Source organism: Vigna angularis, chromosome 8 (genome assembly GCF_016808095.1).
Source record: "Vigna angularis cultivar LongXiaoDou No.4 chromosome 8, ASM1680809v1, whole genome shotgun sequence".
NCBI lineage: Eukaryota > Viridiplantae > Streptophyta > Magnoliopsida > Fabales > Fabaceae > Vigna > Vigna angularis.
Genome location: NC_068977.1, coordinates 34,466,603 through 34,482,396, shown reverse-complemented (window position 1 = coordinate 34,482,396; position 15,794 = coordinate 34,466,603). Strand labels below are relative to the sequence as shown.

General features: G+C 34.7%; 2 protein-coding genes and 1 pseudogene across 2 annotated transcripts; all 3 read left to right on the top strand.

The window, feature by feature from the left end:
* The first annotated feature begins 979 nt into the window (after window positions 1-979).
* LOC128193543 (protein PLANT CADMIUM RESISTANCE 7-like) lies at window positions 980-2,041 on the top strand. The gene is made up of 4 exons (XM_052867217.1): window positions 980-1,198; window positions 1,277-1,348; window positions 1,451-1,660; window positions 1,750-2,041. The coding sequence occupies exons 1-4, from the start codon at window positions 1,093-1,095 to the stop codon at window positions 1,824-1,826; spliced, it is 465 nt and encodes a 154-aa protein (XP_052723177.1). The 5' UTR covers window positions 980-1,092; the 3' UTR covers window positions 1,827-2,041.
* A 663-nt stretch (window positions 2,042-2,704) lies between these two features.
* On the top strand, window positions 2,705-3,760 carry LOC128193808 (uncharacterized; annotated as a pseudogene).
* A 6,187-nt stretch (window positions 3,761-9,947) lies between these two features.
* On the top strand, window positions 9,948-11,008 carry LOC108323587 (protein PLANT CADMIUM RESISTANCE 7-like). Its single transcript, XM_052867216.1, has 4 exons — window positions 9,948-10,165; window positions 10,244-10,315; window positions 10,418-10,627; window positions 10,717-11,008. Exons 1-4 carry the CDS (start codon window positions 10,060-10,062, stop codon window positions 10,791-10,793), a joined length of 465 nt encoding a protein of 154 aa, XP_052723176.1. The 5' UTR covers window positions 9,948-10,059; the 3' UTR covers window positions 10,794-11,008.
* Window positions 11,009-15,794: the final 4,786 nt, after the last annotated feature.

Here is a 15,794-nt window from a genome sequence, read left to right as displayed (position 1 = left end):
CTGATGTGCCCTTACTAGCACCTCATGAATCAATTACATCAAGAAGAAGTCACCTTTGGAACACATAAAACATAGCTTTTGTTGCAACCATTCACCACCTCCAAATAACTACAAACAACAAAACATAATATTTGAAAAATATAACCAATTAAAATCAAAGAAATAACATCCAAATAAAGACAACATGCACCTAGATTTTATCCACATCTAACATCCACTTGAAAGATACCGTATTATACGTATAAATATAATTAATTTTGTCTTGCAAATAACTAAAAGTAGATATAATAATTGATATATGGTCAAATTAACAAGATTATTTAGAATCAATAATAACAATTGAAAATTCAACATTCTAAGTTTTCACGTAATTTTCCTTTACCTCAACTACACCTTAATTAGTTTTATAGAACTTCTCTTACGACTCCTCTGCTTTGTAATTCTTAATCTATTCTGAAAATTACTTTTTTACTTAATTATCCTCCTTTATATTGCTTTATAATAATGTAAAAGATAAACGCAAAGTCATTTAAAAAAACATAATTAAATGTCTAACAAAGAAATAGTACATTGACACGTTCACACAGATACTTTAAAGTACTAGTCCTTAATGATACCAAATTTTGCTTAATCATCTTCAATAAAATTAGACAACGTTTAAAATTAATGAAGAAAATCATTTAGTGACAAAATTTGTTGGATTTTCTTCAATTGGATTCTTCCTCACTACTACAATTTTTTTTTCAAGATAATGTCTTTAATATATCACAATCTAATATTACTGTTTTCTTTTTTCAAATAAATGAATAATCGAAGAGGTACCTCTTCCATTATCACCAAGTACATTGATAATTTTATTGAATAACTCTTATGTCAATCTTTGAGCTTATTCATTATGCAGCCTTAGATAGATAGATATATATATATATATATATATATATATATATATATATATAATGCAACTCTGTGGAGCTTTTCCAGTGGCTATATATATGCAAGATAATGTAGTGAACTAGGAAAAAGTTGCATAGAGTTTCTAATCTCTTAATCTGATATATAAATATATTCTGTGTCTGTTATATCTGCTTCAAAATGTCCGAGGTTGAAGGTAAGATAGCACAACAACGAAACAGCAATGCTCCACCAACTGGGAAATGGACAACTGGTTTATACGATTGCTTTGACGACAAAGGAAATTGTAAGTTCTCTATTCACACCGTGTCTTTTTTATTACTATGTCTTTTATATTAACATTCTCCCATTTGTTTTCATCAAGGTTGTTTTACGTTTTTCTGTCCTAGTTTCACCTTTGGTCGTAATGCGGAAATTATAGACCAGGGAAGAACATGTGAGTAAACTGAAATCTTTAAATGGTTCCACTTGGAAGTTACTTCATAGTCAAAAGTATATTTTACTTAGTTTCCTAATGTGTTGAAAATATTAATGGCAGCTGCTACACGTGCAAGTTTGATATTTTTTGGGCTTGGCTGTTTGGGATTGGGATGCTTATATTCATACAAATTCAGAATCAAGCTAAGATCTCTCTACAACTTACCTGAAGAACCATACTCAGATTGCTTCGTTCACTATTGTTGTTTAGTTTGTGCTATTTGCCAAGAGCACAGGGAACTTAAAAACCGTGGACTTGACCCCTCATTAGGTATATATAATTACTCAATCAACAACTTACGCACACATATTTGGTTTCTGGACAAGGTCCTCTAATTAGTTGCATATGTATTTTTCTAGGTTGGAAGGCAAACGAGGAAAGAATGAGAAAAGCTAACCTGGAAGCTCCACGTGTTGCATCAGCCATGACTCGTTAGATATTGATCTCCTCAACTCTACCTTTCATGGACACCTTACTTCTTTCTGCTTTTTTTGTTTCTCTCAATCATCTGTTTCTGCTTTTCCTTCAAAGTACTGTATTTGGCTTTCTACTGTCTGAAGTGTTTCCTTGATTGTGTTGTGTTAATTGTTTCTTGTCTTGTGGGTAAAATCAAAAGAATAATGTTATTAAACACTTATCTTTCGTGTAAAATTGTCTTGGCAATTCTTTTCTTCTTTTTCCATTTCTCAACACAACAAATCAATGGTTTTACTCTTCAAAATTAGAAATAAATCCTAATTTTTTTATTTTGTAAAAAAAGTTTAATTTCTCAAATTCATTTTTAAAGGCTGGAAACAGTTTTGAAAAAATATTATAATCCTCAAATATTTTACGTATTACTAAAATAGCATTTTTATTTTTTTTAAGTTCACCTCAAACGTTAGGAATTCAAGATTTAACTATTAAGTCATAAAAGTTTGTCCTAAAATAAATAAACAGACAAATTAACAAATAACAAAAATTGAGCAGTGCGGGGGCTCAAAGCCCAGAGTACCAACTCGGCCCAACGATTACAAGGAAGAACCTGTCTCCTTCAAAACTGCACCTGTAGATGTAAAAATTACTCATGATAATGAAAAAAATTGATAACAATGGTACAAATTATGAACCCAGCTAAATCACTCGTTATTGACAAAATAAAACATGAATAAAAGGTATTAAGCTAAGCTAATATTACTTAATTTAATTAACTTTGCAACACATTCAGATCCGTTTTTCGATTAGACGAATACAAAACCCGAAACCGAGACACCAAAAAGAAAAGAAGAAAGTACACCACAATTTCTTCAACCAATTCAGACACTGCACCGCAAAATGGAGGCTCCTTTAGGTGGATCCAGATCCGAACCTGAGAGGGACAAATCCACCGCTTCTCCATCCTCTTCTCCGATCTCCGTCGTATCCGCCTTTTGGAAAGTTATCATCGAAACCTCACTTCCACGTTTCGCTTTTTCCAGTTTGCCATTAATATTGATAGCTTTCTTCTTAGTGTGTGTTTCTCTACGCGACAATTGACTTGGTTATCTCTCATCTATGATGCGTTGCCGCATTGTTTCAATTACTATTGTTTCAGGACTTTATTTTTCTTCTTTTCAGATTTTGAGTTGGAGAAGGAGAAAACTGTTAGCTTTGTTTAGATTTTGTCTACAATACAGACTATTCAGTGTTGTTTTTGTCATCCTCTGTCTTCTCTTTTCTCTGTCACCCGTATATGGTATCAGAGCATAGTATGTTTCTTAAACCAGTATGATAGCACTGCAACTGATTACTCATCCAAGGCAGAAAGTAAGGAAGGATCAAACGACTACATAGGTTGAAACAATGTCACCATTTCTAAGGTGAGAGGATTTTTATTCCCTTGAATTGGTTTAATTACCTCATTAATACTATTCAAATTTAGTATTTCATCTCATTTATTTTTTGAATGCTAGGAAGAAGAAGCAGAAATCGTAGACAGAACAAAGCAATCAAAAGCAGGAAAAGGTCCTGTCAAGAGTAAGAATGCAAAGTCACCAAGCCCCACAAGTGTTCATGCAAGTTCAATTAAAAAGAAGAAAGATGGAAAAAGTGAAGAGGTAGCATTGTAAAATAAACTTAGTGCACAACCAACCACCCATCATGGGTCTTCCACTTTCTCCAATCATTATCTCCATTATGATCCATCCATTTTGCTCCATTACGTTGCTCACTATACCACTATAATTTGGATTTTACTTAAATCCTAGTGTCCACCATTTTCAGTCTACTCCACTGCCACAAATGTTTTGGATTGTTTTTTCTTTGCTTTGTTATAAATAGAAGCACCGTGTGTGTGAAAATATCAAGGAAGTGAAAGAAAAATAAATAGTGCTTGTGTAGTGTGCCGTGAGGGAAGAGAGAAATATAGTGGTGTATGTAAGCTTTTAGAGTGTTGTGAGAAAGAAAGAGTGAAGTATTCTCTGTGAGCTTGTATTTCAAAGTTAGTTATTAAAAGAGATAATTTTCTTAGATACCAACAATTTGGTATCAGAGCTTTCACAGTATGAGTGTTCGAGTTAAAAAAGGAGAGAGTGAGAAATGCCAAACTTTGTAAACAGTATGTCTCTACCCCAGTTGTCAAAAAAAGTTAATTATGACAATTGGAGTGTGCAAATGAGAGCTCTTTTGGGATCCCAAGACGTATGGGATGTAGTGGAGATTGGATACGAAGAACCCACAGATGACGAAGCACAGGTGGTTGCCCAACTTGCAGAGTTGAAGAAAACGCGTGTGAAGGATAAATCAGCTCTATACATATTGTACCGAGCTGTGGATGAATCTGGCTTTGAGAAGATAGTAAATGCTAAATCTTCAAAAGAAGCATGGCAGATTCTGGAGAAAGTATACAAAGGTGACAACCGAGTGAAGCAAGTCAGGCTTCAAACTCTCAGAGGCGAGTTTGAAAGTTTGAGAATGGAGGAAAAAGAAAGAGTAACCGAGTATATATCTCGGGTGGAAGCAGTGGCAAATCAAATCTGTAAAAATGGAGAGGAATTGTCACCAGCAGGGTGGTAGAGAAAATTTTGAGATCACTAACAGATGATTTTGAAAGCAAGAGGAATCGAAGGACCTCTCAACACTCTCAGTTGAAGAGCTTATTGGGTCACTTGAGGCCCATGAACAAAGGAGAAGAAAAATGAAAGAACCTCTTGACCAAGCACTACAAGTGCAACTTGACTTAAGAGGAACTTGGAACACTCAGGGCCAAGATCCTAGAGGAAGAGGAAGAGGTGGATGTGGCAGAGATGAATTTGAAGCCGACACAAACCAGACTAGACAACAGAATTGGCGTGGTCGTGGTCAAGGAAGAGGCCGATAAGGTCGATCTAAGTCAGGAATTGAATGCTTTAGGTGTGACAAAATTGGCCACTACGCAAACGAGTGCAGATCAGGAAATTGCTATAATTGTGGGAAGCCAGGCCACATAGAAAAATATTGTCAGGCTGAAAAGACAAAGGAAACAAATTTTCTTACTGAGGAAACCAATGAAGAAATTGGGATCTTATTGATGTCAAAAGATCCAGAAGCTGAGCTTGTGCCAAACTATTCAAACAATTCGGTTTGGTACTTAGACACGGAGGCAAGTAACCACATGTGCGGAGATCAGAGTTTGTCCAACGAACTCATCAAGGTTGAAATCGAACATGTCTCATTTGGAGATGATTCCAAGGTGGTTGTAAAAGGACGTGGAACAATCTGACACATGCAGAAGGATGGACGGATTGGAGAAATAAGGGATGTCTACTATGTTCCCGAGTTGAAAAGTAATATTTTAAGCATGGGTCAAATGATGGAAAAAGGCAACTCAGTTCTGATAAAAGATCGAGTACTATATTTGAAAGATAAAAGCGGTCGTCTGATTGCCCGAGTAGAAATGAAGAAAAACCGGATGTATAAATTGGAGCTGAATATTCTTAAAAATAAGTGTCTAAAGCGTGACGTGAAGGACGAAGCTATGGTATGGCATTTCCGTTTTGGCCATTTGAACTTTGGAGGTCTGACCGAACTATTAGAGAAGCAATTAGTACGCGGACTACCTGATGTAGAATTTGAAAACAAGTTTTGTGAAGAGTGTATACTCGGAAAACATCCGAGGACTAAGTTTCCGAAGTCAACTGAGTTCAAGGCAGATGAACAACTTGGTCTGATACACACCGATCTGTGTGGACCAATCTCTCCTGATTCATTCAGTGGTTAGAAATACTTTATTTCGTTCATGGATGATTTCTCTCGGAAGACTTGGGTATATTTCTTAAAAGAGAAATCAGAAGCTTTTGATGCATTTAAGAAGTTCAGACTAATGGTGGAGAAGGAGACCAGCAAACAGATAAAAGCTATCCGATCAGACAGGGAAGGTGAATTCACTTCAACAAAGTTTAATGAATACTGTGAACAACATGGGATAAAACGATTTCTTACAGCTCCATACTCCCCACAACAAAATGGTGTTGCTGAAAGGAAGAATCAGACCATTCTTGATATGGTTCAAACCATGCTTAAAGGGAAGAATATGCCAAAGAAGTTCTGGGCAGAAGCAGTACAATGTGTAGTTTATGTGCAAAACAGGTGTCCACATACTAAACTAAATGGAATAACTCCACAAGAAGCATGGAGTGGGACAAAGCCGAATGTCAGCCATTTTAGGATTTTCGGCAGTATGGCTTATGGTCATGTTCCTACTCAGCACAGAACAAAACTAGAAGACAAAAGCAAGAAATATGTTTTTATTGGGTACGATGAAAAAGCAAAAGCATACAAACTTTATAACCCAATTACAAACACGGTAGTTGTAAGCCGGGATGTCCAAGTTAATGAGGAAAGTGAATGGAGCTGGGACAACATGAAGGAAAAGTCATCATGGAACTCGGAGTCTGGAGAAGAGAACTCAACAATATCTAAGAAAGCTGCTGAAAGAAACCTGGAGACTATAGTTGAGAGAATCAACAATTATTCTGATGAAGAAGATGAACCTGTGCAACCTAGATCTCGAAGTTTACAAGACATTTACAACTCCACTGATGAGGTACATGTAATATGTTTGTTGACAGGAGCAGAAGATGTCAAATTTGAAGAGGTTGTGATCGATGGAAGATGGAAGAAAGCAATGAACGAAGAAATCAGCTCAATTGAAAAAAATGAAACCTGGGAACTGACAGATCTACCCATAGGAGCTCAACCAATTGGCTTAAAATGGGTATACAAGAAGAAAATCAATGCAAATGGAGATGTGAAACGTTACAAAGCTCGTCTCGTGGTGAAAGGTTATAAACAGCAAAAAAGGAATTGACTATGATGAAGTGTTTGCTCCAGTAACAAGAATGGAGACAATCCGACTACTATTTTCTTTAGCAGCACAACACAGATAGAAGATACAGCATATGGATGTGAAATCAGCATTTCTAAATGGAATTTTAAAAGAAGAGATCTATGTAGAGCAACCTCTCGGTTACATGAGAAGAGGTGAAGAGAAAAAAGTGTTGAAGCTGAAGAAAGTATTGTATGGCTTGAAACAAGCTCCTCGAGCCTGGAATGAGAGAATTGACACCCAGTTCAAGAAGAATGGTTATGAGCAGTGTCCGTATGAGCATGCTCTATACCTAAAGAAGAACAAAGGAGATATGTTGTTCGTTGCTCTATACGTAGATGATTTAATCTTCATGGGAAGCAGAAATGAGTTGGTCGTAGAGTTTAAGAAGGTGATGAAAAAAGAATTTGAGATGACTGATCTGGGTGTTATGAAGTACTTTCTTGGTTTGGAGGTGGACCAAAGCACAAAAGGAATTTTTGTGTCTCAAAAGAAGTATGTTGAGGAGATATTGAAGAAAGAAAAGATGATGAAGTGCAATCCGGTTTCTACTCCTATGGAACCTAGAACAAAACTGTCCAAACACGGAGATGGAAATCAAGTTGATACAACCAGGTATCGCAGTTTGATTGGAAGTCTGAGGTACTTAACAAATACAAGACCAGACTTGATGCTAAGTGTAGGAATCACAAGCTGATTTATGGAGGAGCCAAGGTATTCTCATTGGAAAGCACTAAAGTGGATACTAAGGTATGTAAAGGGAACCATGTCTTTTGGATTATTGTACACCAACTCAGATCATTACCGGCTTAGTGGATATTCAGATAGTGATTGGTGTGGAAATATAGATGATAGAAAGAGCACAACTGGCTATGTTTTCTTCATGGGAGATACATCATTTACTTGGCTATCAAAGAAGCAACCCATCGTAACGCTATCCACATGTGAAGCTGAGTATGTGGCAGCATCCTGAAGTGTCCGACATGCAATATGGCTGAGAAACCTATTGAAAAGTTTGGAGATAATGTAAGAAGAAAAGGTGTTGATCCGAGTAGATAATAGATTGGCAATTGAGTTAGCAAAGAACCCGGTAAATCATGAGAGAAGCAAGCATATTGATGTTCGTTTTCATTTCATCCGTGAAAAGTGAAAGAAGGAAGCGTGGAACTTGAACATGTAGAGAGCAAGAAGCAAATTGTAGATATATTCACGAAACCATTACCAACAAGGTCATTTCAAGACTTAAGGAAGTTGATCGGCATGATAGAAGGATACAAAGTCCATTAAGTTTATGGAGGAGTTTTGTAAAATAAACTTAGTGGACAACCAACCACCCATCATGGGTCTTCCACTTTCTCCAATCATTATCTCCATTATGCTCCATCCATTATGCTCCATTACGTTGCCCACTATACCACTATAATTTGGATTTTACTTGAATCCTAGTGTCCACCATTTTCAGTCTACTCCACTGCCACAAATGTTTTGGATTGTTTTGTCTTTGCTTTGTTATAAATAGAAGCACCGTGTGTGTGAAAATATCAAGGAAGTGAAAGAAAAATAAATAGTGCTTGTGTAGTGTGCCGTGAGGGAAGAGAGAAATATAGTGGTGTATGTAAGCTTTTAGAGTGTTGTGAGAAAGAAAGAGTGAAGTATTCTGTGTGAGCTTGTATTTCAAAGTTAGTTATTAAAAGAGATAATTTTCTTAGATACCAACAGCATACTCTTAACAAGTTTTGTTACTCCTGTTGCATGTTATGTAAACTTCCCTGAAACTGCTTAGGAAGTTGGGGTTGGAGTATGCAGATCTGTATTTGATTCATTGACCAGTGAGGTTGAAACCTGAAGCCACAGGGCAGCTGATATATTAAAAGAGAATGTGATCCCCTCCTTTGACAATGTGTTCAGTTCATCTACACTACTTTTTAGTTCAGTTCAATCAAACTATTTTTTCTTTCTATACAATTTTTAACATTACCATTGATTTTGTCCACCTACCTAATATTAAGTTTCAGAATTGTTGATATGATTTAAAATGTTAACAAGTCCTAACTACTGTATTCTAAATGAATTAGTCTTATTGTAGAGAACTTTATATATATATATATATATATATATATATATATATATATATATATATATATAAAATAATTCAATATTTAAAGACGTGGTTGGAATGAAGAAGATGGTGGAGGAGATTGATTTGGCAAAACTAAGTTATCTGGATATGGTTGTGAAGGAGACCCTGAGGCTTCACCCTGATGTGCCCTTACTAGCACCTCATGAATCAATTACATCAAGAAGAAGTCACCTTTGGAACACATAAAACATAGCTTTTGTTGCAACCATTCACCACCTCCAAATAACTACAAACAACAAAACATAATATTTGAAAAATATAACCAATTAAAATCAAAGAAATAACATCCAAATAAAGACAACATGCACCTAGATTTTATCCACATCTAACATCCACTTGAAAGATACCGTATTATACGTATAAATATAATTAATTTTGTCTTGCAAATAACTAAAAGTAGATATAATAATTGATATATGGTCAAATTAACAAGATTATTTAGAATCAATAATAACAATTGAAAATTCAACATTCTAAGTTTTCACGTAATTTTCCTTTACCTCAACTACACCTTAATTAGTTTTATAGAACTTCTCTTACGACTCCTCTGCTTTGTAATTCTTAATCTATTCTGAAAATTACTTTTTTACTTAATTATCCTCCTTTATATTGCTTTATAATAATGTAAAAGATAAACGCAAAGTCATTTAAAAAAACATAATTAAATGTCTAACAAAGAAATAGTACATTGACACGTTCACACAGATACTTTAAAGTACTAGTCCTTAATGATACCAAATTTTGCTTAATCATCTTCAATAAAATTAGACAACGTTTAAAATTAATGAAGAAAATCATTTAGTGACAAAATTTGTTGGATTTTCTTCAATTGGATTCTTCCTCACTACTACAATTTTTTTTTCAAGATAATGTCTTTAATATATCACAATCTAATATTACTGTTTTCTTTTTTCAAATAAATGAATAATCGAAGAGGTACCTCTTCCATTATCACCAAGTACATTGATAATTTTATTGAATAACTCTTATGTCAATCTTTGAGCTTATTCATTATGCAGCCTTAGATAGATAGATATATATATATATATATATATATATATATATATATAATGCAACTCTGTGGAGCTTTTCCAGTGGCTATATATATGCAAGATAATGTAGTGAACTAGGAAAAAGTTGCATAGAGTTTCTAATCTCTTAATCTGATATATAAATATATTCTGTGTCTGTTATATCTGCTTCAAAATGTCCGAGGTTGAAGGTAAGATAGCACAACAACGAAACAGCAATGCTCCACCAACTGGGAAATGGACAACTGGTTTATACGATTGCTTTGACGACAAAGGAAATTGTAAGTTCTCTATTCACACCGTGTCTTTTTTATTACTATGTCTTTTATATTAACATTCTCCCATTTGTTTTCATCAAGGTTGTTTTACGTTTTTCTGTCCTAGTTTCACCTTTGGTCGTAATGCGGAAATTATAGACCAGGGAAGAACATGTGAGTAAACTGAAATCTTTAAATGGTTCCACTTGGAAGTTACTTCATAGTCAAAAGTATATTTTACTTAGTTTCCTAATGTGTTGAAAATATTAATGGCAGCTGCTACACGTGCAAGTTTGATATTTTTTGGGCTTGGCTGTTTGGGATTGGGATGCTTATATTCATACAAATTCAGAATCAAGCTAAGATCTCTCTACAACTTACCTGAAGAACCATACTCAGATTGCTTCGTTCACTATTGTTGTTTAGTTTGTGCTATTTGCCAAGAGCACAGGGAACTTAAAAACCGTGGACTTGACCCCTCATTAGGTATATATAATTACTCAATCAACAACTTACGCACACATATTTGGTTTCTGGACAAGGTCCTCTAATTAGTTGCATATGTATTTTTCTAGGTTGGAAGGCAAACGAGGAAAGAATGAGAAAAGCTAACCTGGAAGCTCCACGTGTTGCATCAGCCATGACTCGTTAGATATTGATCTCCTCAACTCTACCTTTCATGGACACCTTACTTCTTTCTGCTTTTTTTGTTTCTCTCAATCATCTGTTTCTGCTTTTCCTTCAAAGTACTGTATTTGGCTTTCTACTGTCTGAAGTGTTTCCTTGATTGTGTTGTGTTAATTGTTTCTTGTCTTGTGGGTAAAATCAAAAGAATAATGTTATTAAACACTTATCTTTCGTGTAAAATTGTCTTGGCAATTCTTTTCTTCTTTTTCCATTTCTCAACACAACAAATCAATGGTTTTACTCTTCAAAATTAGAAATAAATCCTAATTTTTTTATTTTGTAAAAAAAGTTTAATTTCTCAAATTCATTTTTAAAGGCTGGAAACAGTTTTGAAAAAATATTATAATCCTCAAATATTTTACGTATTACTAAAATAGCATTTTTATTTTTTTTAAGTTCACCTCAAACGTTAGGAATTCAAGATTTAACTATTAAGTCATAAAAGTTTGTCCTAAAATAAATAAACAGACAAATTAACAAATAACAAAAATTGAGCAGTGCGGGGGCTCAAAGCCCAGAGTACCAACTCGGCCCAACGATTACAAGGAAGAACCTGTCTCCTTCAAAACTGCACCTGTAGATGTAAAAATTACTCATGATAATGAAAAAAATTGATAACAATGGTACAAATTATGAACCCAGCTAAATCACTCGTTATTGACAAAATAAAACATGAATAAAAGGTATTAAGCTAAGCTAATATTACTTAATTTAATTAACTTTGCAACACATTCAGATCCGTTTTTCGATTAGACGAATACAAAACCCGAAACCGAGACACCAAAAAGAAAAGAAGAAAGTACACCACAATTTCTTCAACCAATTCAGACACTGCACCGCAAAATGGAGGCTCCTTTAGGTGGATCCGGATCCGAACCTGAGAGGGACAAATCCACCGCTTCTCCATCCTCTTCTCCGATCTCCGTCGTATCCGCCTTTTGGAAAGTTATCATCGAAACCTCACTTCCACGTTTCGCTTTTTCCAGTTTGCCATTAATATTGATAGCTTTCTTCTTAGTGTGTGTTTCTCTACGCGACAATTGACTTGGTTATCTCTCATCTATGATGCGTTGCCGCATTGTTTCAATTACTATTGTTTCAGGACTTTATTTTTCTTCTTTTCAGATTTTGAGTTGGAGAAGGAGAAAACTGTTAGCTTTGTTTAGATTTTGTCTACAATACAGACTATTCAGTGTTGTTTTTGTCATCCTCTGTCTTCTCTTTTCTCTGTCACCCGTATATGGTATCAGAGCATAGTATGTTTCTTAAACCAGTATGATAGCACTGCAACTGATTACTCATCCAAGGCAGAAAGTAAGGAAGGATCAAACGACTACATAGGTTGAAACAATGTCACCATTTCTAAGGTGAGAGGATTTTTATTCCCTTGAATTGGTTTAATTACCTCATTAATACTATTCAAATTTAGTATTTCATCTCATTTATTTTTTGAATGCTAGGAAGAAGAAGCAGAAATCGTAGACCAGACAGAGCAATCAAAAGCAGGAAAAGGTCCTGTCAAGAGTAAGAATGCAAAGTCACCAAGCCCCACAGGTGTTCATGCAAGTTCAATTAAAAAGAAGAAAGATGGAAAAAGGTGAAGAGGTAGCATCCTCTTATCAAGTTTTGTTTCTCCTGTTGCATGTTATGTAAACTTCCCTGAAACTACTTAGGAAGTTGGGGTTGGAGTATGTAGATCTGTATTTGATTCATTGACCAGTGAGGTTGAAACGTGAAGCCAGAGGGCCAGCTGATATATTAAAGGAGAATGTGATCTCCTCCTTTGACATGAAAGGAATATGGGAAGCTATGGAAGAGTGTTGCGGATTAGGCTTGGCAAAGTCTGTTGGTGTCAGCAAATTTGGCATCAAAAAGCTCAACCAGCTCTTGGAAAATGCAATCCTTGGACCACTGCTCGTTGGCAGTTTTTTTTTTATTGTGATCTGCTCTGTTATGATTTGTTTGAAAACTTAAACTTTATGAGTTAAAATTAGTGCATGTAGTTTAGATCAATTCAACGCACTTCACTGCAGTTTGATATGATAAAAAATAGTTCAGTTGAGTTTTTCTGAACTACTTTTTACAAACTACTAAGTTATGGAATTGGTTGATATGATTTAAAATGTTATATAATAAAGGAGTCCTAACTACCATATTCTACATGAATTAGTCTTATTGCAGATAATTTTATTTATTATATATATTTTGTGTTAATTTATTTGTTTTATACAGAGAAAACATATTCATTCACCTTATATTTATTTGTCATCATCAATAAAAAATAATTCAATGTTCAATGTCAATGAAAAAAATTATAAGTCAACAATATGTCTGAAACAAATACTAGATATTAGTTGTGTAATATCCCCAAAAATACAGTAATAAACCATACATTAGAAATAATTACAATTGGTAATATATCAGTTCAGTCTTATACGAATCAAAAGTAATTGTACAAGATTAAGGGAAACATGACCGAACGGCTTACAAAAGTCGAGGTACCGATCGGTCAGATAACAAAAGAAGAAGGAAGTGACCGAACGGTCACTTCATACAAAACTACTATCTACAAACCGAACGTCCTACGGTTCGACCTTTACTTCAACTTCTACGAGGTTCGCATCTTCCAAATTGTCTTCTTCCAGCGCCTCTTCCAGTAGCGCGCTTCCATCTGCTCACATTCACACGGATGATCATTGTAAAGACAAGACGGACGTACAAAGACACGACAACACAATGAAAAACACAGGGTAAGCTTATTTAATTTAATTCAAGTAATAACATGCATTTCTCACATTCAAACATATCAAATACATTCCAATATATATAATCCAAACAAGACCTATTACTAGACCGACCGTCCGGACTGTATGAATTTTGTGTAGCTACGATGAACTAGGACCTCCTGTCATTCCCAAGGTTAGTCCGTTCCATCCAAAGTACCTCTAAGGACTAGGACCTCCTGTCATTCCCACGCATGAACTACTCTCCTCTACTTGAGGACGAGTACCCACGGAATATCAGGATGAATCGCCAGCTAAGCTTTGTCCACATTCATACTTTACAATTCCCAATTTCATCCAAGAGTCGTTCCTCCCCGGAACGCTCGTTCAACTTCACATCATTTCATTCATATCACATTCTCTTCTTATTTCATTCATGATCCCTCTCAATTTCATCTTTCATTTTCAATTTTTTTTCCAATTCATCTTTATTGTCAATAAATTAAATATCCTCTCTGTTCAAAGGTTTATAAAGGCACCAATTACCGAACGTTCTATCCTCAATCAGAACGAGGACGAACGCATGAAAACGAAACAGAAATTCCCATTTCAGAATAGAATGAGATCTAGAGGTTAACTATCGTTTTGAGAGAAAAACCGAATGTAATAGATATATCATGGAACGAATGAACCGAACCCGGTAAAAGAATTTACTGAATTTGGACGAACGCTGTTTCCACAAGTTTAATAATCAAAGACGAGTACGAGCGTTCGGTATAAGACCGAGCGCCACTCTTTACGAGAGCTTGGGTCGAGACCACTCACTGATTTAAACTTATAATAGAAATAGTAATGGAAATAAATATAATACGAGATGATGGAGATAGGATTTAAGAATAACTAAGTATACAATTTTATGTGTACAAGATTCTCACTTCCTCTCATAACACTCAGGGCATCTACGCTTGGCCGAACGCTCAAACGTAACACTATTACAAGAGGGCGTTCGTCCTCAACTAGAATTCTTCCCAAATGAAAGAATTCAACTTCACAGAAGTTTACTAGAAAAACTAAACGGTCAAGGACCGTTCAATGACAAACGAACATTATCATAGGGAAATTTATATTCAAAATTCATTTACATTTAAACTCATTTCTCAGCATATAATTTCATATTTTCATATATTCATTTCATAGTACATTTCATATTCCTCATACTTCAGCTCATAATCATTATCATATATCAAAAATCAAATATCACAAAGCCATGCTTCATACAGCTCATAGAACGTACATACAGCACAATACAAACATACGAATTAAATTGAATAAGCTTCTCTTACTTGGATAGTGTGAACGTACGTCCTTCAGAATAAAATTCACTTCGCGGAATTAAGATTTCTTCTACTCTCAACGCTCAACCAAACTCTTCAAATAGTTTCAGAATCTGGAACTGTTCGGTTCAGAATGAAGCTTACGACGCCGGGAATACTTCTACGGTCTCTGAATGATGATCGGAGAAGAGAAAGATGAGTTACAGTAGAGAGAAGGGGAAGTTTCTAGAGAGAAAAAAGAGAAATGGAAATCAAAGTTTGGAAAGGAGAAGGTGCATGCAGAGGAGAGTGAGCAGGGTTTTTCAGAAAAATTATTTTTGTCTACCCCACGTCTAACAAACGTACACTCTCCTGTCTGATTCTCGAATCTTCCATTCTTGACACCTGGTATTAACACATCAGAGTTTGGGTGCCTTTTAAATGACTAACAGGAGGTGTTTTGGGTTCATTTTCCAACGTATGACAAGTTGCAATATAAATCACCTCAAACATTTGCAAAATTTCAAGTATCTTCTATATTTTACAACATAAAAGTTCAAATGGAAACGTAAAAATGGATGAAAAAACACTGTATATAAACTATACTTAAGACGTTTTATTTTCTTAATTATAATTTTAATTACTTAAATACACATTTTATCAAGACGAGTCTTTTATATCTAAAAGTATAATTTTAATCTTTTAATATATTTTACTTACGCAATCTCTGTTCCAAAAATTATTACACAAAATCCTCGTTGGTGTTAATGTTTTCAAAATATAAAAATATTTTTTTTATTTTATAACTTAAAGTTTCATATTTGATGTTATATTCTAAGAAGGAGGTCTTATGATTACGCATATATTTTATTTTAGAAATTAAAATAATACAATTATGACATTCAAATATTTGAGTTAAAGTGATTAAAA